Source organism: Notamacropus eugenii, chromosome 5, assembly GCF_028372415.1.
Source record: "Notamacropus eugenii isolate mMacEug1 chromosome 5, mMacEug1.pri_v2, whole genome shotgun sequence".
Lineage (NCBI taxonomy): Eukaryota > Metazoa > Chordata > Mammalia > Diprotodontia > Macropodidae > Notamacropus > Notamacropus eugenii.
In genome coordinates this window covers 338,164,830-338,192,799 of record NC_092876.1, presented here as the reverse complement: position 1 = coordinate 338,192,799, position 27,970 = coordinate 338,164,830, and the positions used below count along the sequence as shown (strand labels likewise).

The window sequence follows — 27,970 nt, the reverse complement described above, 5'->3', positions numbered from 1 at the left end:
ATACTGAGATTTGCCAGAAGCTGGACAGTGAGAAGCAAAGTTTTGATTGACCTTCGCTGTTTAGTGCAGCAGTAGCAAAGATGTAGATCCATCCAACTATTAGCTACGCTTCATTCAGAAGTGAACTTGGTGGGGCAAATGCTTTGGAGGAACTGAATTATGTCTCAGTCCACTCTTCAGGGGCAGAGATAATGTAGGAGAATATTTATACCCGGTTTTTTTTTTTTTTTGCGGGGGGCGGGGATGGAGGCAGGGGATATTTGTTTTTCTGTTCTTACTTTTCTGGAAATAAATGTCTTTGTGTAAGAGCTAATTGTGGGTTAAATGGAACGAGGGCCCTAATCACACTAGAATAGAGGGTGGAACTATCTTTAGACAAAGACAACCCCCATACTTCAGGAGTACTCTTAGAACCTTGAGGGAGCAATGTGGCCCTGACTGCTCTGGGAGAGTGAGCCCAATGTATCACTCACCACATATTACTGTGGACGTTGTGCATAACGTTTTCTGCTTCTGTTTACTTCTCTTTTGTATCAGTTTAAGTCTTCCCGTGTTTCTCTGTATCATACTCATCATATATTACAGCAGAGTAACATTGTAACATTAGTAACATAGTAACATTACATTCTTGTACCATAATTTGTATCACCATTGCCTAGCAACAAACAATTTGTTTCCACTTCTTACTACCAAAAAAAAAAAAATGTTGCTATAAATCATTTGGTATATATGGGATCTTTCTGTCTTTTCTATTGATAATCCTTGGACTATGTGCCTCGCAGAAAGATCTCTGGGTTAAAGGATATACATTTTAATCATGTCCCTAGCATAACTCCACATTCCAGAATGTCTGGATCCATTCTTCACAGATCCTCCCACAGTATATTCATATGATTGTCTTTCCATAAACTATCTGCCATTGACTATTACCTTATTTTATCATCCTAGCCAATCACACCTCAAAATTGTACCACTTTAAGCCTTTTAGACCCAAGCCAGGAAATGCTTTGTTAGAGTCCTGCCTCTGACATAATCTACAGAACCGTATGCAAGTCTCAGTGCTCCTTGGCAACTGAGAGTGGATGAAAGTCTGGATAACTAGCTGGCCAATGAACTGACCTCTTGTTATAGAAGAGAGGAAAACCAGATGGATCACTTTCTGTGTCAGATGGAGCACTTCCTCCATTGACTCAAGGTTTTTTCACACTCGTTTCAAAACAGTGTTGTTCTGCAACCCTGAAAGGCTCCTCTCACTTCATCCAGAGGATTCGTACACCTGGAGCATTTTTGTTAATGTTGTGCCTATTCAAGTCTCACCTGCCACCTAGATGCAATTTTCGAATTTAAATTCCTTCTGTCCTGAACATCATTCTTGCCTGTACTAGGGAAGCCTCGTGGTTGAAGAAGGGCATGCCTCAGAGGGGCTTGATAAGTGTTTATGGAATTGAATTAGGAAAAAAAAAAGGAGTTACTGTGGGGCTTTCTATAAGTTTCTAACTTGGTTTTGTGGCTTAAAGTAAGGTGATATATGCAATACCCAAGTTCAAAACAGGAACCAGCATTCTGTGTTAGAAACATTTTGATGCACAAACACACAGTGTTTCCATTTCATAGTTAACTTAGAACAAGTTCTTTACTTCCTGAAACAAAGTAATGAATGGAGAGGTTTCAGAGCAGTTACTAGGGTAAGGCAATTGGAGCTTTCTCCCAGAGCCAAAATTAAGAGGGGACTCTAACAGCGCATGTACTGCTTGAACAGCTAGAAACACCTGAACTAGTAGCACCGATACTTAGTTAATCAGAAGCTATAAGTTGGCTTGCTTTCTCCCCTGGCATTTGTACCTCAGGAAAGCTCCACCCCAAAAGCTTTTCCTGGTCTTTCTTAATTCTGGTGACTTCCGTCTATTGACTATTTCTAATTTATCTTATATACAGTTTGTTTGTATATGGTTGTTTACATATTGTCTCCCACTTTAGACTGTGAACTCCTTGAGAGCCTCCTTCATATCCTCAGTGTTTAACAAATCCCTGGCACACAGTAGGTGCTTAAACATTTATTGACTGTCTTCAGACTCTGAAGTCCCAAGGTTGCAGCTTAGAGGCTCTCTTTCTTCTGATCCTACTACATCTCATGCATCAGCTGAATTTATCTCACTGCTCCCCCAGAGTAGATGGGTTTGGTGGTAGTTTTACCCAGGCACAAATGTAGCACAGAATATCCAAGCAGTAGGAACCTAAGCTCTGTATCAGACATTTTATTATGTTCTGCAGCACAAAAGACAGCCTAAAAAAGGAACTGTCGTCTTCTTTTTGATCCCTGTACACCTTGATTTTCTATAAGACTTCTTGGATCTCCTTTTCAATATGAAAGGAAGTAAAGTCTAGAGCTTACCATGCATACACTCATAAGAAAACCTTTCCCAAGGGTCCCACATGTACAAAAATATTTATAGCAGCACTCTATGTAGTTGCCAAAAAGTGGAAGTCAAGGGGATGTCCATCAATTGGGGAATAGCTGAATAAATTATGGTATATGAATGTAATGGAGTACTATTGTGCCATAAGAAATGATGAACAAGAAGACTTCAGAGAGGCCTGGAAGGACTTATATGACCTGATGCTGAGTGAAAGGAGCAGAACCAGGAGAACTTTATGCACAGCAACAACCACAGTGTGTGAGAGTTTTTTCTGGTAGACTTAGATTTTTGTAATAACGCAAGAACTTCTTACCAAAAAAAAAAAAAAAAATCCCAATGGAGGATCTCAAGGCAAAATGCCTGCCACACTCAGAGAGAGAAATATGGAAGTCACTCACATATTGTAGCAGATCATGTTTGTGTATGTGTATGTGTTTGTGTATCATGTTCTGATTTGTTATACGATTTCTTTCATTTATCTTAGTCTGACTACATAGCATGACTATAGTGAAAATATACTCAATAGGAAAGTATATGTAGAATCTATACAGAATTGTATGCAGTCGTGGGGAGGGAGGGGGGTAGTGGGGAGTAGGTGGGGAGGGATAAAATCGCAATTGTATGGCAGTGATTGTTAAACATTACAAAATAAAAAAAAAATCTCTTCTGAAAAAAAAAAAAAAAAAAAGAAAACCTTTCCCAGACTGCCTATTTAATATGAAAGGAAGTAAATTCTAAAGTTCAAGCATAAGAAACAAACTAAAGAGATTCAGTTCTGAAAGGTCATGATTTATCACACTGCCTATACTCTACTTGGCAAGCTGTTTATACTTCCTTGGTGCATGTGGACCCCAGGTTGGGAGCCCCTGATATAGAAGAAGTCTATCTGACATAATGCAAAACAAAGGCGAGATACTGAGGCTTTCATCATCTGGTTTTTCAACATGGTATCTCCTCACGGACTCCCATGTTCTTGCAATTCCCCTGAGACAGCATAATGGACTTGTCACTATCAAGTCAAAGACCCCAAAGAGCACCCCTCTGACAGAAGAGAAGGGAGCCACGTGGGTCAAAGTGGGACAGGAACGATGGGATGAGAAGTGTCCACAGGAGGGGTCCCCCAGCAGACTCTGACTGTGCCCTGACTTTGTACTGGTTTCAGCCACAACAGTCTTATAACACTCAAGAACTTCTGCATATTTAGTGAATAAACAGTCATTTTTCAACCAGTTCCAGCTTTTAAATAGTAGGAATCTCAGGCAAAGATAAGCTCTGCATCCCATGGCTTCATGCACCATCACTTTCTCTACTAGACGTCAGTTGGATTGTCCTGGAATTCAAAATCGGGGTCACAGCTCACTGATGAATGGTTGTGGGGTTCTGGTTTTTAATTAGCCTGAATAAAATGAAGGAGAGAAGGAAAGCAAATATAATTCAATCTAACATTATGTAGCTATCTATGTGCCAGAAACCAGGGGAGGTAACAAGCTTCTATCTGTCCTTTAAAACCTGAAACATTACAGAAGAAGTGTGGTGGAAGTATATATTTGCTGGATGGCTGAAAGAATAAATCTCAAATGAAGAAATGTGTGTTGATTGACTGGTTGATGATCTAAAGACTCCTGATCATAAAGGCCACTGATAGGATAGGCTAGGATAGATGTAGTCTCAATGAGGAGGAGAGCCAAGGTATTGTTCAGCTAATTCCATTCACCCCTAGAAAAGACACAACTGCATATGCTTTGATTTTTGCTCACATTTCTGTTTGCCAGAGATTGGCTTCTCTCAGCTCTTACAGTTCTCTCCCTGAGTCAAGAGAAGTGACATCCCTTCTGTCACAAGTTCCTTCTGGCCCCTAGCCTCCTCCTGAGTTCCATTGTACAAGACTTTTCTGGGGGATACCACAAGGGCACTAACAGTATTTTTCCACCCAATTTCCCTTTCAGTGACTTTCACCCCTTTTGTCTCAGAGGGCCCCAAGTCTCTCTATGTGTTGTGGGGGTCCTACGCGCTGCCCACATATTGCAATTTTTAATGGGGTCTGACTTAGAGGGAAAGGTTCCTGAAATCAGGAGTATGGAAGTACTGCTGATTCAGGGTCTGTGATAGCTGCATATACTAGTAGTGTAAAAGGATTCTGGATAATCTCTGCTCCTATGAATCCTTCTAATAATTAATCAATAAACATTTCTTAAGGGCCTTCTATGTGCCAAGTATTGGAGACACAAATTCAGAAGTCAGACAGTCTCTGTCTTCAAGGAGCTTGACATTCTTAATGATGGTGATACAACTTATTCATGGTCAAATCAATAAAGGATATACATATACACAAACATCTATACATATATACATATACATATGTGTTTATATACATGCATTCACACAAATGCATATACACATATGTTCACACATATACACACATATATCAATAAATCTCACATTAATAGCTGGAGATAACTAACATGAGGAATTGGTGGAATCAGAAGAGCCCTTTGGAGGTGGTGGCTTCTGAGATGAGCTGTAAAAGGAGCTAGTATTCCAAGAAGCACAGAGGAGAGAGTGTTATAGGGGTGGTGGATTCCCTGTGCAAAGTCACAGCTGGGAGATAAAATGTTTTTAGGGAGTATCATGGAGATCGGGTGGGCTGAAGGAAAGAGTATGTGAAGGGCAGAAAAGAAAAGAATTTGTGTTTTGCCCTAAAGATAATGAGAATCCACAAATATCATTGGGTATAGAGGTAACATAGAGGTACCTGTGATTTCAGAACAGCGGTTTGACAGCTGTGTGGAGGATGAATTGGCAAAGGAAAGAACCTAGTTAGAAGACGACTGCAATTGTCCAGGCAAGAGGTGGTGAGAGCCTGGACAAGGATGGCTCAGGTATGAACTGAGAGGAGGACTGATTTGAGAGACATTGAGGAGATGGAATTGAGAAAACTTGACAGCTTAGCGAATGACGGGAGAAGGCCTGAGAAATAGAAGACAATTCCTAGCTTATAAACCTGAATAACTGGAAGAATAATTGCATGCTTTCAAAAGAAAGAGGGAAGTTGGAGAGAGACAGAATGTGTGGCTTTTTTTTTGAGGGGGAGGACAGATAATGAGTTCTCTCTTGGACATGCTGAATTTGAGAAATTTATGGGATACACACCCTTCCTGGCTCACAGCTTTGTCATGGCGAATGGGCTTGAGTAGTTCCATGAAAGGTTACCCAAGATGGACAGGTTATAGTGGAGAGTACCAACAAATGGTGATGCACTGGAGAAGGAAATGGCAAACCACTCCAGGATCTTTGTCCAGAAAAGCCCATGGACAGTATTAAAATGAAAAAAGATCTGACACCAGAAGATGAGCCTCTTAGGTCAGAAGTTGTTCAACACATCATTGGAGAAGTGCACAGGACAGCTACAAGTATCTCCACAATGAACGCACAGGCTAAAACCAAAAGGAAGCTCAGCTGCAGAAGTGTCTGGTGACAAAAGGCAAGTCTGATGTGGCAAACATAAATATTGCATAGGAACCTGGAAGATCTATGAACCAAGACAAGCTGAACATGGCTCGGAGATCACTGCAGATGGCGAGTGTAGCCATAAAATTACAAGAGGCCTGCTCCTTGAAGGAAAGCTATGGTGACTCCGGATAGCATACAAAAAAGCAGAGACATTACTTTCTTAACAAAGGTTCATATAGTCAGTAGTTTTTCCAGTAATAACGTATGACTGTGATAGTTGGCCTATAAGGAAATTTGAACCTGCAGAATCTACACTTTCAAATTGTGATGCTAGAGAAGAATTCTGAGAGTCCCTTGGACAGCAAGGAGATCAAAATAGTCAACACTTACAGGAATTAATTCAGACTACTCATTGGAAGACAAATACCGAAGGTGAAGCTTAAATACTTTGGCCACATAATGAGAAGACAAGACACATTGGAAAATGCCCTGATGTTGGGAAAGATTGAGGATGAAAGGATGAGACAGCAGAGGATGAGATAGATAGATAACATCATGAAAAGCAATGAAAATGAGCTTGCATAGACTTTGGGAATTAGTAGAGAGAAGACTGGGGTGTCCAAAGAGTCAGACATGACTGAATGAGAACAATAACACAGATGGGACATACAAGTGCAGCTATCCAAGAGGCAGTTGGAAATGTGAGACCAGAAGTCAGGAAAGAGAGACAAGGCTTGGAGAAATATATCTGCATAGAAATGATCATTAAATCATTAAATCCAGTGAAAGTTCAGAGATCACTAAGAGAGAACCCGAAAACAGAAAGAGCCTTGGGGGTACGCCCTCATATAGAAAATGTAGACATGAGGGAAGAGATTGAAAAGGATTCCAAGAAAGAATGTCTTCATATGAAGGAATAAAACTATAACAAAGCAATGTCATATAAACACAGAGAGAGGAGGGAATGTGCTTAACACTAAGGCTGTGAGTCTTAAGTAGGAAAGAGATCACTGGTGACCTGGGAGTTTCAGTTGAGTGGTAAGGATGGAGACTACATTTCAAGAGGTGAAGAAGTAAGTAGGAAGTGAAAAGGTGAAATCAATGATTTAAACAGTTCCATTTGTTTCTGTTCTGTTTTATTTGGACTTTGTCTGGGAAAGGAAGGAGAGATTTAAGATGAGAGCTTGAGGGCTTGGTGGGACCAATGTGAAGGCTTTTTAAGAATCAAGGAAATCTGGCCCTCTTTATTGCTCATGGATAAGAAAAAGGTGAAAATCAGGGAAATAAAAGGGATGCTTAAATGTGGTAAGCTCTTGAAGCTAATGGCAGGGGATAGAATTATGGGCACAAATAGAGGGACTGGTGTTGGCTAGAAGAAGGGACTTCATCCTCTCACACTGAAGCTAAGGAGGGGGGTCCAGGGTGGGGGCCATATGTGATGCTGGGGTAATAAACCTTACTTACCTCTGTAACAGTAAATCTTTCATAGCGTTAGTTCCCATATCTCTTAATTAGAACCTGAACACCAATTAGCTTGTGTATCACACTAAAGCTCTGTAAACAGTAGGCTGTGACAAGAGGAAGTCACCTAATTAAAGGCATTCAACTGGGCCCTATTCTCTCTCTCTATTTCTTTCTCTCTCTCTGTCTCTCTGTTTCTCTGTATTTGTCTCTACGTCTCTACCCCTCCCTCCCAGCCCCACACACTTGTAGCACGTACTTTACTGAAAAGCCAAACAATAATGTCAGATGCTTACCTAATAATCTCGTGCAGGGAGAGACCTTGGGAAATATGGATCCTCATAGGGATTACTTCTCACATTGCTTTGGATCCTGGAAGGCTGATCAACTTGGACCTTGGGGAAGAGTTTCCCAGGGGAGGCAGCTGGGTTGCTGAACCCTGTAGTCTCCAGTCTCATATTACTGAAGTCTCCACTAATTAGACTGTCCTCTTCTGAACTCTTCTTCTTCTTCTTCTTTGAACTGTAATGAGAAATCTACCCTTAGGGGTTTTGGAAAATATGGTGTAACAATAGTATAAAGGGGGGAAAATGTTGAAAGACTTCAGAGGCCTATGTAATGCATGACAGAGAGGGCATGGGATGCCAGATCCTTTGTTTCCCCCTCCCTCCCCTCTCCCTGGGCTAGGTCTATTACCATCACACCATTTTACATGGTGATGGCATCTTAGGACCCCAGCTACTTAGTGAGATATTTCATGTGGCACAAGAGTTTCTTTCTACTTCAATATTTCAAACATCTGTAATTTTCCCAGTGTAGATGCTGCCTCCATTAACATAGATCATAACCCCTATATAGCCCAGTAGAGGGTCTTTGAGAGTGACTGTGACTGAAAAATCCCCCATTCTGTAGTGGATGACTGAATGATGATCTTCTCTATACTTAGCTAGGCTAGTCCTTGAACCAGAGCCATAACTAGGAATTTCTGTGCCAAGGGCTAGTACTCCTATCTATATTCAGGGCAAGTACTAGGAAACACACCAGAAGGAGGCGACTGGGAGTAGTGGGGAGGAGAAGCAACTGTGGGAGGAGGTGCCCACCCCCCTCTACCATTACTATTTAAATTAATTAGTCTTGCCAACTAGACAGATAAGGCATTTGTTCCAGACACACTGTGTCTACCCTGATGAAAATTACTGGTGTTGTCAGGATTCTCTTTAAATTAAGTGCTCTGGGCCAAAATCCCAGCTGCCTTGTCCTGCACTATAGCAGCAGGCATTTGGAAGTAGGCTACTCAGCTCTTTAGATTGTTCAATGAGGCACCCCAGGTGTGTTCCAGGAATGCTGGGGCAAAGGAAGCAGCACCTACCTTGTGCCCAGTAGACACTATAGATCAATAATCAAATGCTTTCCATGCAATGGCACAAATATTCATATGCTGGCCTGCCTGTGTACAGGTTTGCACTCAGTTGTGCCTTTTTCAAAATTGTGATTCTTGGTATTTGGGAATATTGGGAGCAAACCCAAGAATCTTGCAAAAGTGACTGGCAAGCTCAGGAGAAAAGCCTGGTGATGGAGGCATTAAAACACTGTGATCGAGGTCATAAGGCTCTGACCAGCTTCTAAAAGAGGAAAACCAGGGTGAAAACAGAAGTAAGAATTTTCCTCCTCCCTCCAAAAGGAACAAGTATCCTCAGCAAAACACACGTTTTCAAAACTACATTTAAACATTTCTTAAATGAAGAATAAATATTTTTTCATCTTCCCTAAAGTGGGAGATACATGTGCTTAAAATCCTGGCAGTTGAAGATGAAATTCACCATTTTATATTTAAAGATAATTCTGCAAAGGAAATATGCTTTGCATGTTTCTTCTGTTCCCTTAGAACATACAGAAGGCTAAGATAACCAGAAATCCACGTTTGACTGAGACCGGATCACTTGCCATTTGCCATGGGAAAGAGGGAGATATTGCAGATTCTTGAGTGAGGGAAAGAAAAATGGAGTTAGAAATTCTGCTAGGGGACATTTGGAAACATTCCCCTCTCTTTGAGCTCAGGATAGGCTTTCTTTGTCAACTCAATGGAAATGCTAATAAATATTATGACATTTTAGTATAGTGGGAAGGCTTAGAATCAAGATTTCAAACCCTGGCTCTGATATCTTGTGGCTCTTTTGACCCCATCTGAGAAACAAGGAAAATAATAATTATACTGCCTACTTCACTCAGTACACATGAAGAAAGTGCTTGGCCCAATGGAAAGAGCACTGGCTCTGGAGTCTGAGCACTAGTGTTTGAATCACACCTTTCATGTTTACTGTGTGGCCTTGAGCAAATTACTTAACCTTTCTGAGCCTGGGGATGGGGGTTAGAGGGAAAATGAGAGGGATGAGCTAGATGGTTTCTGAGATCCCTTTCTGGCTCTATGATCTGAAAGCAATAAATCAACCCAAGACATTAATTATTACAGAGTTGGAAAAGAACAGTTTTGTACCTGGCTAAGACAATCAACCCAATTATTGTGCCCACGAGGATGGCCCCACCAATGACACACACCACAGTGAGGATGAGTAAATACCCTGAAAGACAGGGAGACCACATCATTTGACCTACAGATCAATTTCTCTTCAGCTAGTCCCTCTACCCCACAATGGATGTTTGTGCAGAAAACATCTACATTTTCCACACCCCAGGAAAGTCAAGCTCATGTTAGTGGTCACATAGCATTGTTACCTCTGACACCTAATGCCATAGAACATAATTATTCCAAAATGACTTCTGTAAGTGATTGAGCAGAATCTGAGTCTGTGATTTTTTTTATTAAAAGAGAATTTCTCTATAGTATCTTGGGAAGATAGATTTAGAACAAGAAGGGCACATAGAGAGCTTCTAATCTAATCTAAACCTACCTCCCTTTTTTTAGAGATGATAATATTGGGGCTTGGAAAAGTTAATGTGGCTATCCCAGGTTATAAGCTAAAACTTGAACCCAGCTCCTCTGCTTCTAAGTCCAATGCTCTTTCCACCACACCAGACTGCTTCTCTTGCTCCTAGTCAAGTCCTTTCTGTTTCTCCCAGTGTCCTAGAGAGTGATAATGGAAGGAGACTGCTTGTGGGGAAGATTTCTCTTGTCCCCAAGGAAAAAAGTCACCCTGACACTGAAATCTTGGTTCCACATGCTCAGCACAACTTTTTCTGGAGATGTTCAGTTGTATACAATTCTTTGGAACTCTTTGGGGGATTTTCTTGGCAAAGACACTAGAGTGGTTTGAGATTTCCTTCTCCAGCTCATTTTACACATAAGGAAACTGAGACATACAAGGTTAAGTGACTTGCCCAGTGATCCACAGATAGCAAGTCTCTGAGGCTGGATTTGAACTCAGAAAGATGAGGCTTCCTGATGCTAACCCAGTGCTCCATGCACTGTGTCACCTGGCTGCTGAGATTCTGGGAATATTCACCCTCAATCTGTCTTTGCCATGGCAACCAGAATAGTCTTCCACAAGCACAGTACTGATCATGTTATTCTCCCATTCAAAAAACCTTTTTTATTTCCTCATTTTCTAAATGAACTCCAGCCTACTTTCATGCTTACATGATGACTTCACTGACTAGACTCTGCCTCTTGGCCCTGGAATGTCCTTCCCCACCATCTCTACACCAAATTCCAATGGTCTTTTATTGCTCTTTCATGAGTCTGATTTCTCTCTGTGATGGACAAGATATATCCGTCCTATGAACCTCCACTCTGTTTATGCCTCTAATACCACTCTATGTTACCTTCATTGTAACTACTTGTATTTGACTATAAGCTCCTTGGGGACCGCTAGGTGGTGCAATGGATAGAGCACTGGGCTTCAGCACAGGTCAGGAAAAATGGAATTCAAATCAACCTCAGACATGAGTTGTGGTGGCCCTATTTGCCTCAGTTTCCACATCTGTAAAATGAGCTGCAGAAGGAAATGACAATCCACTCCACTGTTTCTGCTAGGAAAACCCTAAATGGGGTCACAGAATCAGATAGGACTGAAAAAACTGAACAGTAAAATACCTCCTTGAAGGCAAGCACTGTATATTATCCAAGCAATCAACTAACATTTATTAAGCACCTGCTATGTGCTAAACATTAGGCATATAAAGATATTCTTTTAAAAAGTCACTTGCTTTCAAGAAACTCATAGTCTAATGGGGAGACAACATACAAGCAACTATGTGCAACCAAAATATATGCAGGACAAAATGGAGGCTAGTCAGTGGCTTTCCCAGAGGGAGGGCACTAAGATTATTCATCTTGGCATCTCCTGCTTTTACTGTGCCTTGCATAGTACTCATTTTACTGCTCTGTGTTTAATTGATAAGCACCTGTGGAAAGGCTGCAGAGGCCAGTCTCCAAGAGCATGCATTATTCATGAGCATTTCCCACATGGTAAATACTGGAATGAATTATATACTCACTGTCCTTGCAATCTACTCCACTGTATCCAAAATCACACCTAAACGGGAATAAATAATAGGAAAACAAGTTAAAAGGCTTCTGGAGGTAGTCATGTCAAAGTTCTCCTCCATCCCTCCCTCTTTCCTTCTCAATAGTCCACCTGCTCTCTGCTCCTCTGACTAAAGAGCCCAGTCACCTGCTGTTCCCAAGATCTCAGGGAAGGAACTCCACAGCTTTAGGACAAGAGTCCACAGAACCATGGCATTCCAGAGCTCGCAGGGAACTTTGTTCTTTGCTAAAACGATGCCCTTTGTGCAGAGGAGGACCAGAGGACATGGCTTGTGAACCAAAGTTACACCATAGAACTAGGTCTGGAACCCAAGTCTCTTGAGCCTCAGACTCAGGCTTCACATGGCTATCTTCAGTCCATGATCTGGGGTATTATTAGTCAGTGCCAACTCAACTCACCCTCTTTTGCCCACCTCTGACAAAACAGCCAAAGGTTATTCTACTTACTTTTGACAAGTTACTTCCTTCCTCATGTAACCAGGTAGGCACTGGCACTTTGGAAGTATGTAGTCAGACTTCTGAATACATTGCTGATGATTTTGTTCATTACAGCTAGAGGAACAAACTGTAGAGAGAATGGGAAAAAAACAAGATTTCTTAGATAACGTCAGCTTTGTCTTTAAGAGCACAGGGTCCCCAGGAGTTTGGGTTGGTTGGTTGGTTTTTGGTTGGGACTGGTGGCTGGTGGCTTTGGGAGGGGAAGGCACTCCCCTGTCAAAGCAGATCTGAGGCGCGCTCTTAAAGCAAGCCTTCCAACCTTATTGAGATATTCCAGAAACTCGGAATCGATTTCTAGTCAATGATGTTATAAAAAAATTTGCTGTATCCTTGGAAAAGAAAAAATCATTCATCTCTTTACTCTAATTCTTGCGTGAATGTATGTGCTAAATGCTACAAGTTATTCCCTTTCATATTAAGGGGAAAGAATAGAAAGTCTTTTAAAAAGCCACAGGGTACAGTGACCAAAAAAAAAAAAAAAGTTGGGAACCCTAGTCTTAGAAAATTTCTTTCTTTTTTGGCTTTAATTATTTTTTAATTAATAAACAAATTTTTTCTTCTTCTTCCCTCTCAAAAACAAAACAAAGCAAAGATCTTTGCAGTAAATATGCATGCTACTTTGCTGTTTGGTCTTTTTCTTATAGAACTTCCTGGATCATTGAGAGATGACTTGCTCAGGGTCACACAGTCAGCATGTGTCAGAACTGAAACTTGAACCAGGCTTTCCTGAGTCTGAGGCCTGTTCTCTGTGCACTAGGACTGAACTCAGAGTGAGGAAGACCTGAGCCTAAATCCCCACCTCAGACTAGATGTGTGACCTTTCTCAGCTTCAGTTTCCTCATCTTGAAAATGGGATAACAGTAGCACTTGCATTTATAGGGGATGTGTAAAGTACTTCCCAAACCTTCATGTCCTATAATGACGCTGGCCATTATGATGCTGATGCTGAGCTGCCTCCCATTCAGATGAGGAAACTGAGGCAAAGGGATTTTGTCCAGGATCACACAGCTTGTGTCTCAGGCAGCATTTGAACTCAGGTCTTCCTCACTCTCAGTCTAGTGCCCTATCCCCTCCAGGGTGAGGAACATGTGGCTTCTGGCCCTCTTGGTCCTCAAGTGTGGCTGTTTGCCTGAATCTATACTTCACAGAACAAATCTTCTTAATAAAAGGATTTGTTCTGTAAAACTTGGACTCAGTCAAAAGGCCTCACCCGAGGACCTAGAAGGTCCCATGTGGCCTCGAAGCTGCAGCTTCCCCACCCTTGCATCCATGGTTTCAACATCTAAATCTAAAACTAAAATTAGACAGACATGCCAAGTACAGATGGCTGTGCAAACATGAAAGGAGATTAGCAATAGAAAAATAGCCATGACTTTACCTGAGCAAGAAGATGAAGGATAAAAGGGTTTTGCTAATCCTTCACGGCATTTGCACTGGAAGCCATCTGAGCAATCCCCACTCTCCCCATCGCAGCCATTGAAATCACATGGGTTTTCTCCTGAATGAGGAAAGTGAACAAATCAGAATTTATTCAGGAAGCTGGTATAGACCTCTTCTTCATGTGGAAAGGAGCCCTTTGTAGGGCATAGGCAAATTATCATGGTATTAAAAAGACATGGTTGAACTTCTCGTGGAAGGAATGAACTGGAAAGTGAACAACATGTCCATCCATGGGAGAATGGCTAAACAATTTGCTGCATATGAATTATTAATTAATTAAAGCTTTGTGGTAAGAAACTGAGATGAATGGAAAGCCTGAGAAACAGAGTTTCTGAGTAATTAATAATCTATTTAGGCTAGCAAATAATCAATAAATTGATGGTCAGTGATCTCTGGGTAACCAAAGACAAAACCTTGGATATCCCTGACTGGCAGGAATCAGCACTGATTAGTGAACAATTAATAAAGGGGGTGGGACAAGGAAGCAGGTTGAAAGCTTTTAACTCCTCCTGTTGAGAACCAGGATTCATCATGAGACTCCAGCTATCTAGACAAAGACTTACATCTTTACCCAGGCTGTTTAAGTTGAACAATGTATAGGGGGTGTGTGGAGGTGGAGTGTTTCAAGAGGCATGATCCTAATGCTTTTAGGGCTGGAATTCACCTAGATTAGATTCTATTTACACTTTCCTCAGAAGTAAACTCTCTTAGTTGTGTGGGGAAATTGAGGAGAATGTTCCTGGAGGATTAGTCCAATCTCATCATCAACCCTGTCCTTCAGAGACTGACACAGAAGGACTAGTCCCTGAAATAGAAAGGGGGAAGGTGGAAAAACCCTCAATCCTAATTTTAAAATTGGTTATTCATAGAAAAATAAGAATTTCTCTCAAAATGTTTAATATGATGTGAACAGAGAAGCATGGGAAGACTTACAGGAATTTGATGCAGAGTGAAGAAAGCAGAACTAGGGAAACAATACAGATAATCATGACAGGAATGTACTTGGCCCCCTTTCTCTTGTCTTGGCTATTTGTGACACTGTCCTCCCCTGATTCTCCTCCTGCCTATCTGACCATTCCTTCTTAGTTTATTCTTATTCATCATCCACAACACTGACTCTGAGTGGTCCATAAAGCTCTGTATGGAGCCCTCCTCTTTTCTCTCTACACACTTGTTTCATGACCTCAACAACTCCCATAGGTTCAACTACCATCCTTATGCCAATGCCTCCCACTTTCTTTCCTGAGCTCCAGTTTCCCATCACCAAATGTTTGCTGGCCGTTTTGAATTGAATATCTTAGGGGCATTTCAAATTCTGTATGTCCAACAGAACTTTTTATCATTGCTCTAAACCCATTCTTTCAATGAACTTGACAATTGTTGCTGAGGCACAACCATCCTTCTAGTTTCCCAGGTTTGTAACCTTGATATCTTTCTCAACTCCTCATTTTTCATTTATCCTATCTATCCCATTGATGGAGTGCTCAGGTACGTGTACTTGGACCCCAATTCCAAGATCATGTCTCTCCTTAGCTTCAGAACACTATCCCTAACAATTTTCTCCCTAGCCCAAGGACACTAGGCCTAGCAATGACTCATGAGTGGGCCCCAGTAAGACAAACTACCTTTCCTCACAATTACTCATGAGTAGGCATCAGTAAAATAAACTATTTTTCCCCACCACAAGAACAAGCTGACTTCTGAAGGAATTCTCTTGTAAAAACAAGACTATCTTCTAATCACAGAATTATCATGTATTGATTCCCAAAGTTATATTCAATCCAGAGGTCAAGCCATAGACATCAACTCTCAAAGCTATCTTGATATAGACCAAAAATACCACCCTAAGAAACCCCTTACCCTGGTTTCCAGTAGGGAATGACTCTGGTGACCAAGGTTGTAAATTTTCACCTAATTAGCATATCAGTCAGATAATCCACTACTTTTCCTATATAAGTTTTAGTATCACTCCAGTTAAATTTCAAGTTCCTTAAGGAATGCAAGTTCCCTAAGGTACTCTGCCTGCCATATTTGCATTACAATATACCTTTGCTCCCTTGATTTAAAGAATGCTTGAATCTGTGAATTGATTCCAGATGACCTTGACCAGTACTCTGGTCTTTGGGGGACCCCTGAACCTCTTAAACCGCATCACCATCGCCTGCCAGTTTTATTTGATCTCCCTGTCTCAAGCCTCTTCCTTCTCTATTCCATCCTTCTATTGGCTGCCAAAGTGTTTTTTCCAAAGCACTGGTCTGTGCATGTCACCCTTAACACCCCTACTCTCCCCACTCCTTTCAATGAATTCCAGGGATTCTTTTGTACCTCAGGATCAAAGAAAAACTCCTTTATTTGGCAATGCAATCGTTTCACAACTTGGCCCTTCTTACCTTTCCACAAAATGTCAAATTCAACTACATGGACCTATTTGTTGTTTGCACCTAGAAAGCTCCATCTCATGCAAATGTGGCTCTGAATTGCACTTGTAAACTGTCAGATTTTTCAGTGAGTTTTAAATGAAATTATGTCAATCTTACCTCGGTAAGAAATACCTTTATCTTGATTTGTTTTGTTCTGAATAGTTTCATTGACCTTCTCCAGGGTTATTGTTGAATTTTTGGCAAATATGTTTGTGACCGTTACATTAACTTCGTCCCCGTTACGCATTTCAGATCTGGTTGATGCCAATGTTCTGCAAAGAAATGAGGAGGTAGTAGATCACGGATCATGCCTGAGTATACTTAAGGAAAGTTGCTTTCTACCTTCAACCCTGAAACCTAAATCAGTTTTCTGATAGAAATTTCTGAAAGTGGGAACTCCCTGGGGAGTGCTGGAATGATGGTGGTGGAGGGTGGGGTAGTAGCCTCGTATGCAGTTGGGGGAATGGGGCACTGGAACCATTCATACATGTTTCATTTGTTGCATAACAAAGTTAAAGTAGTAGTGATTAAATTATTTTCCAAATAAACACACAAAATGCAAGTTATAACTAATTAGTGGTCAAGTCCTCCAACAGGTCTTAACAAGCAAGTGTTGGCAGGTGAGTGTGTGGCACATTGTTGGTCTAACATGCATCAGTAGGAATATAAGTATGTAATGACTTGTTTACAATACCGTATGATGTGGTGACAAAACTCAACATAGTGTCATCAAAATTTAGATGTGTCATTTTATGAAATACAATTTTTTTAAATGAATCAAATTTCAAAGAAAAAACTGTTAAAGGATTTAAGAAAGCAGATTTCCAGGGAGACATGGAGTAAATTTTTTTTTCAAAAGGGGACAGTAGGCCAAATAAGTGTGGGAAGCTTTGTTCTGTTCAATCAAACCTAAACTCCTTAGTTTAGCCATGGAATTTCCTAACTCACACTGGAGAGGACCCGTCTGTGTCTTCCCAATGAAACGAGAGTTAGAGAATGATCCCATGGGAGGCAGTTTGGTGTCACAGTGGAGAGAACACTAGACCTAGAGTCAGGGAGACCTGAGTTCAAATCCTCAAAACCAACGAGCTATGTGACCCTGGACAAGGCAGATAACCTGTGTCTCAGTTTCCTCCCAGGATTGTTGTAAGGACAAAATGAGATAATGCTTGTAAAGTTCTATGCAAACCTCCAAGTACTACACAAATGATTTAAAAAAAAAGAAATTACTTTTCTTTCCAGACTTTCATTACCAACGAGTATGTGCTATCACCCCTAGGCCTGAAGTGTCTCAGTAGACAGAGTGCCAGGACTGAAGTCAACTTCATGAATTCAAATCTAGCCTCAGATACTTATTAGCTGTGTGAGCCTGGACAAGTCACTTAACCCTGTTTGCCTCAGTTTCCTCATCTGTAAAATGAGTGGAAGAAGGAAATGGCAAACTACTCCAACATCTCTGCCAAGAAAACCCCAAATGAGGTCACAAGGGGTTGAACATGACTAAAACAGCTGAACAACAAAAAAGACTTGTTTTCACAGAAGAAGCAGAGAGGAGATGTGGTAATTTAAAAATTATTTTTGTTTGTTTGATCAGGAATCCCTGAATCAGAAAATCTGTTCTTTACATTGTGTGGAACAAATCTTGGCCCTTTTTTTAGAAAGAGTTTTTAAAACAAGCTGTTCTTCCTATTTCCCACATTCAGGGAGTGGCATAGAGGAAAGACTAAAAATAGTGTTTTGTAACAAAAATGACAGAGAAATGAGGCAGCAGAGACTTTGTGAGGAAGCTAGGACAGAAGTAGCCCCCAACTTACTGTAGGTTGAGAATTATTGTTTGTCCAAATGAAGACTCATTGGCAAATGCAGATCCAAACTGTAAAAGAGAAGAATAATTCTGATGTTGATTATGGTCATATAAAAGTGACATTCAGGTACCAAGAGATGACTTTGACGTCATTTATCAGCGTAGACATTTATCCAGTTTTTTTTTCTTAAAGAACACTTTTATCACTATTTCTCTTCTGTTCAATACCAGGGCAAGTGGAAAAATCCCTGAGCTCAGAGTCAGAAAAAGCCAAGTTTAAATCTGGCCTCAGTCACTTACTAGCTATGTGGCCCTGAGAAAGTTATTTATCCTTTGTTCATCACAGTTTCGACTTTAAATGGAGATAAGTTATAGCATCTCTCTCTCACCGTGATTGCAAGGATCATAGGAGATAACAGTTGTAAATTATTTAGCACAGTGTCTGGCACACAATAGGTACTATGAAAATACTAAATACAACAACACGTTATTGTTATTGGTACCCAGCATGAGATAGTGGCTAGAGTTCTTAACTTGAAGTCAGAAGAACCTGAGTTCAAATTCTGCTTCACAAACCTAAGAGTTTCACAACCAAAGACAAGCAACTTAACCTGTCTGGGCCTCAGTTTCTTCATCTGTAAAATGCAGATAATAGCAACTACTTCTCATGGTCACAGTAAAGCTCAAATGAGATTATATATATACACATATTACTGCATATGTATATAAACACATATACACATATATAAACACATGTGTAATGTGTCTGCACATATGTGCAAATGTGCACATATACACACATACATGTATATACACATATGTATGTGTGTATATACATATATATATAAACAAATATAATTGATGCAGGGAGAGAGAAGCAACATGTTTCATCTAAAAGGATATTGAATTGTGAAGTCAGGAAACCTGCGTTCTGGCATCTGCCTCAAACTCACTATGCAATCTTGGGTAAGTCACTCTGTCTTAGGCTTCTCTGCAGTAAAATGAGGGAGTTGGATGATTTCCAAGATCCTCTCACTTCTATGATTCTCTAATGGGAACCTTATCTCAAAACATCTACACAGATAAAAACATCATGATATGAGAAATAAAGTGATTAATTCAACTAAGTTTATTTTTCAGTTTCAAATGCACAGAATAGTATACACTGGCAAGCATTTCTTTGTGTAATAGTTCTTTATGGTTTATTCTTCCACTTATTAATTCAATAAATTAACATTTATTAAGTATTTTCTGTGTGAACAGAGCTGGAATAGGTGCTACACAGGACAGAAAAGACAGATTAGAGGGAGATTATGACCTCAAGGAGGTTACAATATAGTAGGTAGTATTTGTATCTATATACAGATAATCCCAGGTAGAATACTTTTAGTATTAGAAGAGAGAGAATCCTCCACTCCCTGAATGAGTTATGCTATTTGGACCCTCCTGGCTTAAGAGTGATTATCAATAATAACTGTTGCTGTTTCCCTCCCAGCCTGATATGGTTATTTTTCTCTGCCTCATTAAAGGGGTCATCCCCTGATTACTTCTTCAACAGGCCTTTTCACTGAATGGGCATTACCTCCCCCTAAGTGAGTACCTGAATAGACCTTGCCTAAAGGAGCCAAGGTCTCCCAGTCCATGCTGGGCCATCTCCAGTCATCCTGATGAATATCTGGTCACTGGATCCAGATGGCTCAGGAGGAGAAGTGAGGCTGGTGACCTTGCACAGCCCTCCCTCCCTCAAAACAAAGTCATGTGCAAATCATGTCATCATTTCTCTGCTGGAATGGTCTTCTTTGGCAACAAAGGACAACAACGTGTTCAGACAAAAGACAGAATACTTCCAGTTGAAGGCAACTGGAAAAGATTTCATGGGATAGTTTGCATTTAAGTTGGGATATAAAGGATGGCCATGATTTGGATAGAAATGAGGGAGGTGTACACATAATGTCTGTGTGTGTACGTGTGTGTGCATGTGCATGTGCGTGTGTGTGTGGGACTTGCACACAGATTTGTGCACATGCACACAAGGAGCATCCCAGGCAGAGGAAACTGTGAACAAAGGCACCAAAGTGGGAAAATTACAAGCATTACTAAGGAATGGCAAATAGTCCATTTGGCTGGGGAGTTGGGCTCATAGAGGAGAGATACAGGAGAAAAGACTGGAGTGTAATATGTTGGCTGCTCTGTATAGCCAGAGCCACAGACCCTGACCACCAGGTCTGGTTTACAATTGAAAGTTGCAATTTCTTTTACTTACTTTCACCATTTTCACAGTAACCAAGATAGTACCATGCTCTTTACTTCTGTTTGTCCTTTGCTTGTGAAAATGCCTCCTTTCTGCTCATCTGTGTTCTGGATGTATTTTCTTCAAGAAACCCACCTTTAACCTTCCTCTGCTCTGACTGTGCCCTAGTACTGCATCCCTGATCAGTGCAAAAATACGTGCACACACACGCACATGCATGCACACACGTACACACACATACATACACACACACACGCACACACATGCACTTCCACACTGACAAACAGCTTGCTCATGTGTGTCTTTATATTTATTCTTTTATGGTTCCTGGACTACATACTGTGTTTCTCTGAGAAAAATTTCCTCTTATGGAGCTCATGAACATTGTTTTCTATTTCTTCAATTGACAAGCATTCATTAAGTGCCATGTAGAGGGCTGTGTCCTGGAGATTTAAAAAAAAAAAATGAAACCCTCTTCTTTCTCTTCTGGGGAAAATGTTAGCAATTGTGGGGGGAGAGAGGGCCGGGGGGGAGGGAAGGAGGGGGATTACAAAAGACCTCAAATAGAAGGTAGCACTTGATAAGAATTTCAAAGGAAGACAGGGAGTCTGAGAGGTAGAGGTGAAAAGGGAATGAATTCCAGGCTTGGGAGAAAGTGAAAGCAAAGGTGTGGAGGTGTTATTTCCAGTACTGGATGGGAAATGGAGGGTTGCATTTGAGAAACAATAAGAGGCCAATTTGGCTCAATCCTTTAGCATGTAAAGGGAAATGATGTATACTAGCAAGGCCAGATTGGGAGGGATTTTAAATGCCAAACAAAGGACTTTCCTTTTGATCCTCGAGCTAATAGAGTCTGGAGTTTATTACATGAGGGAATGATGATCTGGTCTAACCTGCTTTTTACCAAAATCCCTTTTGCATCTGTGTGGAAGCTGGATTGTAATGGGGAGAGACAGGCAGGGATTGAGACCAATTAAGAGGCTATTACAATAGTTTCAGGAAAAGGTGGAGAAAATGTTAATAATGCAGATGAAATTTTAAAATGTGTCCCAGGGCTGGTCACTAAACATTTACCAGTGTCCTGCTGGGTAAGGGAGAGTGGAGAATAAAGGATGGCACCCTGATTGTCAGCCTTGGGCCTGGAAAGGTGATAATATCCTCAACATAAACAGTGAAAGACCCAGCTCTTAACATGGTACACACAAGTTGGCACTCAACAAATGCTTATTAAATGAATTAATTAAACATAATAGTTTAGGGGCCTTATTCTTAGTAGAGTGGCATGTTCTAGAAAACATAACCCAATTAAATACTGGTGTAAGAGTATGGGTTTGCAATTCTAAATCACCATTTAGTAAATGTCTATATCGGGAAACCATAGATCCCTCATGAGTATGCTTAATTAAGAGTACACTACATTGGGGAGTTAGGTGGCACAGTGGATAGAGTTCCAGATCTGCAATCCAGAGAACCTGAGTTCAAGTTAGGCCTCAGATGCTCACTAGCTGTGTGATCCTGGGCAAGTCCCTTAAACCAAACTGACTCAAAAAAAAAAAAGAGTATGTTACATTAAATTAGCAGGAAGGGTTAGAAGGATGACCTGGAAGGTTTTTAACTCCAAGTCAAACACTCTTTCCACTAAGCAGTGCTTCTTCTTCCCTTCATCCTTCTAGAATGAAATTGTAACCAGTTCAGAAAAAAAAATACATCTTATTTTATATTAAATTACATGAATTCTTACACGCATTCAAATTCTATTTCCGTGCAAGATGAGTTACAATGAAACTGAGAATGGAAAATGACAACTTTTAGAACTTCTATTTCCGTGGAAGATGAGTTACAATGAAACCAAGAAACAACTTTTAGAACTTAAAAAAGAAAGTGTGCGGTACGATTTTTTTTTGGTTGCTTTGCAGGGAGAGGGAGGCAGGGGGGATAAGGCTGTCTTTTGGAAATCATTAACTTGTAAGATATTGTCGAATAGTTCCTCTATCCATCTTTTAATGATTTTCTAAATTGGGCTTTGTTTCACCCAAGGCAGCACGGTGTAGTGACTTAAGTGCTGAACTTGAGTCTGGTGAGCCCATGATTCAGCCTCTTAATAGCTGTTTGTCTCTGGGCAAGGATATAAACCTCTCTGGGCCTCAGATTCTTCATCTGAAAATAACAACTGCCTCCAAGGGCTGTTGTAAGGATCAGATGAGATCATGTATACTCGATTGCTTCAAAATCCTTAAAAAATCGGATAAAATTGTGAGCTATTATCGTTACCTTTACAAGAGCAAAATTCACAAAAAGACTTCTAAGAATATTTGTAAAGATTAAAAAAGAACTTACAAATTCTTCTATTCTGAAATGTAAATTCTGATAGTTTGAGGAGGTTTTGTCATCCAGGTCTGATGAGTTCCATAACATTGTAATTATCCCAGGGAACGTTCTTCCTACAAACAAATATATGGATGACATGTTACTCAGGAAAAGAGTTTTTAATCTTCCCCAGAGGGGTGTTTAACCTCAAGTAGAGAAGATTAGGGGAGAACATGATAGTCTGCTTCAAGTCTTTGAAGATGTCAGGTGGAAAAGGAATTAAACCCTTTTAATAGCCCCTCACTACTCTTTTTGGGTCCAGTCTATCCCTTCCAAATCCTCCTATATACTGCCACCTTCCTAATGCGGTGGTCATACCAAAAATGTACCCAGAAATTTTCAGTGCCTCCTCCACTGCCTGTGGAAAAAAGCATGAATTCCACATTTTGACACATGAGGACCTCCACAATCTATGTCCAGCTTCCTTCTCTGACACTTACATATTCTGCTATGGGCAATGTCCTTTCTGGTTGTCTTCCCTCCTATGGGTCCCTTTCTTTGTTCCTGTGCTTACAAAGGGCTTCTTGTGTTCTTGATTCCCTCTGCTGAAGCCTTTATCTTTTTTAAAGGTCCATTTCAAGGTCCACCACCTCTCACGAAGCCTTCTCTGACTTTTCACACACACATCCCCCATCACACCCCCAAAGGAAAAGTGATTTCTCCTTCCTCAAAGTTCTAGCAATTTGCCTGGATTCATTCTTTGAATCTGACCCATTTTATCTTATAGGGGCAGTCAGGAGAAATGGGAGTGCTGGGCCTGGAGTCAAGAAGACTCATCTACCTGAGTTCAACGCTGGCCTCAAATGAGTACTAGCTATATGACCCTGGACCAGTCACTTAATGCTCTTTGCCTCAGTTTCCTCATCAGTAAAAGGAGCTGGAGAAGGAAATGGCAAACTATTTCAGTATTTTTGCCAAGAAAACCCCAAATGGGGTCATGAAGAGTCAAGCAACAAGAATAGTAGTGTAAAGCACACTGAAAAGAAATCCAAGGTCTAGCTCAACATGAAGCTGCAGACTTGGCCGAGAGAGTTGGATTAAGGCCCATGGGAGACACTCTTGGACTAGGAGTCAAGGGACTGGAGTTCTAAACCCAGCACTGTCACTAACTGGCCATGCGCAGCCTTGGACAAGTCATCCCTTCTCAGTCTCCTCATCTGGCTGAATTCAACAGTCTCTAGATTTCCTTCTACCTATAATCTATCATCTGTATTCTGTCCTGGTTTCAAGCGAAAATTTTCTTGGGCTCTCACTCTTAAAAGTCAGTTTAAAAAAGAAGCTTGTTAAAGCAGACTAATACAATATAGATGTTCAGTCATTTTGACTTAGTGGCAGACAGCTATATATTCTCTGAAGTTAAAGAAATGATTATTTTATCCTGGTCCTTGATCTGGCTGTTTAGTCCAAAGAAGGCACTTTTTTTACCCTTCTTTGATAATTCAGTAACAGAAGGTACTACTTCTACTTTCCTGTAATTGCTTGAATTCATGCGTTATAATTTTGCCATGATGGTGGAGGACAAGGAAGCAGCAGTATGGGTACGGTGGAGGAAATGAAGCCTTCTCCAAGACAAAAAGACCAGGGTTCGACTTCTGCCTCTGACACATACTATTTGTGTGACCGTGGACAAAAGTCACTGAGCTTCTCCATGGCCTAGAAAACTTGCTAAGATCATATGTATGTCACAGATGAGTTGAAAAAAAGGATTTACATTAGTGGAGGGAGTTCACTGTACTGGTTAAATTAGAGGGGAGTGTGTGTGAGTGTGTGTGTGTGTGTGTGTGTGTGTGTATAACTGTGTGATCATGTGTATGTGTGTGCAAACTTCTTTTAACAAGATTCGTTTTTTCAAGCACTGGTAGCATGGGGTGCAAACATACCTTGGTTACATTGAGACTCCTTATAGTAATACCCTTCTGGACACAGGCAAAAGGACTCATTGTTCAGAGCTACACACACAGAGGAACCAAAACACATCTTCTTTGCACAAGGATCAGGAACTAGGATAGAAAAGGGAAGAGCTGAAGGATTCACTATGACCTCACCCAAGGTGAAGGAGGTTAAGATTCAAATGCTGCCATAACTGTGCCCTCCTGCTTCTATACGCACATCTTAGCCCCATGCCTCAGCCTCTTAGCTCTCAGGAGGGAAGGCAACATGTACAAAGCTTGGCTGAGCTTTTTTGCCCACCCACTTTGCTTTTCCTGCTGACCCCTCGAACTCAAATGCCTTGTTGCCAGTTAACTTCTGGAATGAGTAGACAGGGCCAGGATGTGATACAGAATAAAACAATTTCTGTTTCTGATCCCTGCCAGAAATCTTTGAACGGGAAGGGCCTTCTTGCTTTTCCCTCTACTTCTGCCTAGAAGTTTAAAGCATTTTAAAGCACTGGATAAAGCTTTATCCAATTCAGATCTTTGAAAGAATAAAAATAAATGCCCTCCTTTCTCTCTTTCTGTCTCTCTGTGTCTGTCTCTATGTCTCTGTCTAGTCACTAGATGACTTTTGAGGTCCCTTCCAATTCCAAATCCATGTGAGTCAGTAACTCTGTCCTCTGGGCCCTGAAAAAAAAAGTATAAGTGAGGCACTTGGGGTTAGTGAGGCAGTCAGGTGGTCCAGTGGTTAGAGCACAGGGCTTGGTGTCAGAATGCTTCAGTTTGAATTCTGCTTCAGATACTTAGGGCCTGTGGGACCCTGGACAAGCCATCAACCTTCTCCCAGGTTCACTTTCCTTCACTGTAAAATGAGGTTTGGATTTGATGGCATCTCAATTCTTTCTAGCTCTACATCTATTGGAGAGAAGGTGGGTGGGGGTCCTCAAAAGTGATCCCAAAGCATTACCTCAGAATAAAGTGGGGAGGACCTGAGTTCTAGTCCTTGCTTTGACACAAGAAGATATTGTATGTCCTTGGACAAGTTGCTTGACTTCTCTGGGCATTGCCTTCCTCTCCTGGAAAATAAACTGAACTAGACGATCCCCAGAGGTGACTTTAATTCTCTGTTTCTAACCCTATCTCTTCTGCCCTACCTCTCAGGACAAGCCCCACCGAACCTTCAGAAGGATGGCTCAGAGACATTAGGTGACATGCCCAAGGTTACACAGCAAATCAGCTACTGAGCCAGAATGAGAAGACTGGCCTCTGAACTTCAGGGCAGCTAGATGTGAAATAGATAGCTCCCTATGCCTGGAGTCAGGAAGACCCGAGTTCAAATCTGCCCTGGGAAACTTACTAGCTGTGTAACCCTGGGCAAGTCACTTAACCCTGCTTGCTTCAGTTTCCTCATCTGTCAAATAAGCTGGAGAAGGACATGGCAAATCACTCCAGTGTCTTTGCCAAGAAAACCCCAAATAGGCTCAGGAAGAGTCAGATGTGACTTGGAAAAAAAAAAACTCCAGTTAGAAAAGCACTTTATACAGTGTTTCCAAAGCATCTGTCCTTGGTGTTCCAGGGGATTGCCCAGTTTTCCCCCCAAACCCAAACCTCAAGGCCCGGCCTGTGACCCAGCAGCACAAGGTGAAAGTGGCAGGCCAGGTGGGTTCGGTGGGTTCGGCAGGCTCGGCAGGACTGAGACCAGTTTGCAAGCTAGACCTATTCAGGCCTGGGAAGCAAGGCCCCATGCTCAAAGGGAAAGCTGGGGAGGCAAGGGCAGAGAGTCATCCTTCCTTCCCCTCATCCTGACCTCTTCGGGGTAATTTCTAATCCTGCCTCAGATACTCAGTAGCTGTGTGACTCTGGGCCAGTCACGAAATCTAGCTGCCTCAGTTTCCTCAATTGCAAACAAAATAGCAACTACCTCATAGAGTTACTGTGAGGATCAAATGAGATGGCATTAGCAACACGTTTAGCACGCTTAATGAATGTTCATTTCCTGCTTCTTCCTCTTCAGAAACATACGCCCGTGAATGTGGATGGGACTTTCTTGTCCCGGGGCTCACAGAAGCAGTTTAGGCAGAAAGGAGAGGCCCATGGGGAGGGGCAACAGGAAAGCTCTAGAGAGGAATTCGAGGGATCCCCCGGGGCTGATGCGTTTACTGTTAGACTCTGCCCTTTTACTCCTCTAGAGAAAGCTCCTCAGTCCGGCCACCTCCACCCTCGGAAACCTTTCCGTGCTTACTCCGAGATTATTCTTAATTGTGTGGGATTATTACCAGAAGGGGGGGCTGGAGTCGGAGCGGTCGCGTTGGGAGAGGGCTCGGTGGCGTTGGGGGCCGTCGCGTTCGGTGTGGTGGCGTTGGGACTGGTAGTTGGGGTCGGCGTGGGGGTCGGGGTGGAGGTCGGGGTCGGGGTCGGGGTGGGGGTGGGGGTCGGGGTCGGGGTGGAGGTCGGGGTGGGGGTCGAGGTCGGGGTCGGGGTGGAGGTCGGGGTGGGGGTCGAGGTCGGGGTCGGGATCCGGGTGGAGGTCGGGGTCGGGGTGGAGGTCGGGATCCGGGTGGAGGTCGGGGTCGGGGTCCGGGTCGGGATCCGGGTGGAGGTCGGGGTCGGGGTGGGGGTCGGGGTGGGGGTCGGGGTCGGGGTGGAGGTCGGGGTGGGGGTCGGGGTGGGGGTCGGGGTCGGGATCCGGGTGAAGCTCAGGGTCGGGGTGGGGGTCGGGGTCGGGATGGAGGTCGGGGTGGGGATCCGGGTGGAGGTCGGGGTCGAGGTGGGGGTCGGGGTGGAGGTCGGGGTGGGGGTCGGGGTCGGGGTGGAGGTCGGGGTGGGGGTCGGGGTCGGGATCCGGGTGGGGGTCGGGGTCGGGGTGGGGGTCGGGGTCGGGGTGGGGGTCGGGGTGGGGGTGGGGGTCGGGGTCGGGATCCGGGTGGGGGTCGGGGTGGGGGTCGGGGTGGGGGTCGGGGTCGGGGTGGAGGTCGTGGCAGTCAAATTTTGGGAGGCTTCCATCGCTTTCGTGTGTTCAGTGGAGGTCGCGGCCTCACAGGCGCCTGGTGGGACAGAAATACCAGCTTTGAATTCAGAAGACAAATAGTGGAGGACTGAAGTTGTTAATACACCTTAGAGGACACCAGCTGAGCTGAATTTATACAAGGATCCCTGCTCCTGGAGAACTCACAAGACATTTTTTGTGAGGGAGCGAAGGGTGGGGATGGGGGGGAGATGCCAACTTAGTTTAATTTGCATTTCGTTGTGTCATGGGCAAGAACGTAGCTGTGTTTGATGTGGACAGCTTCTTATCCTCTATTTCTTTTTTTAAAACTATTTTAGTGATACCTTCTGTCTTTACACCGTCATCTTTTCTGACCCCACCTCCAACCTGAACTCTTCTCCATGAGAAAGAAAAACAATTGGGCCAAAGAATATGCAATACAGTGATGCCGTCTGTCTCCTGTCTGACAGTCTGTCCAAGTAGTCCCTTCTCTCTCTG

General features: G+C 42.3%; 2 protein-coding genes across 2 annotated transcripts in view; both read right to left on the bottom strand.

Annotated features, from left to right (window-relative positions):
• The window catches only part of HEG1 (heart development protein with EGF like domains 1), a 202,783-nt gene that overhangs the window by 33,587 nt on the left and 141,226 nt on the right, over positions 1 to 27,970 (bottom strand). The window lies entirely within an intron of this gene.
• Positions 3,113 to 27,489, bottom strand: LOC140503231 (mucin-13-like). The gene is made up of 11 exons (XM_072606993.1): positions 26,763 to 27,489; positions 24,493 to 24,612; positions 22,583 to 22,686; positions 18,005 to 18,063; positions 16,308 to 16,462; positions 13,709 to 13,828; positions 12,280 to 12,397; positions 11,784 to 11,821; positions 9,823 to 9,907; positions 7,625 to 7,850; positions 3,113 to 3,813 (listed from the first exon to the last, which is right to left on the bottom strand). Exons 1-10 carry the CDS (start codon positions 27,487 to 27,489, stop codon positions 7,625 to 7,627), a joined length of 1,752 nt encoding a protein of 583 aa, XP_072463094.1. The 3' UTR covers positions 3,113 to 3,813.

Bases quoted from the DNA above. Each gene is read 5' to 3' on its own strand.
- LOC140503231 (XM_072606993.1), bottom strand. From the start codon at position 27,489: ATGGAAGCCTCCCAAAATTTGACTGCCACGACCTCCACCCCGACCCCG. The intron at 22,687-24,492 runs GTATGTTTGCAC...ATTTGTTTGTAG, and splicing joins GGAGTCTCAATGTAACCAAG to GAAGAACGTTCCCTGGGATA. The intron at 13,829-16,307 runs GTAAGATTGACA...TTCCTCATTCAG, and splicing joins TAAAGGTATTTCTTACCGAG to GAGAAAACCCATGTGATTTC.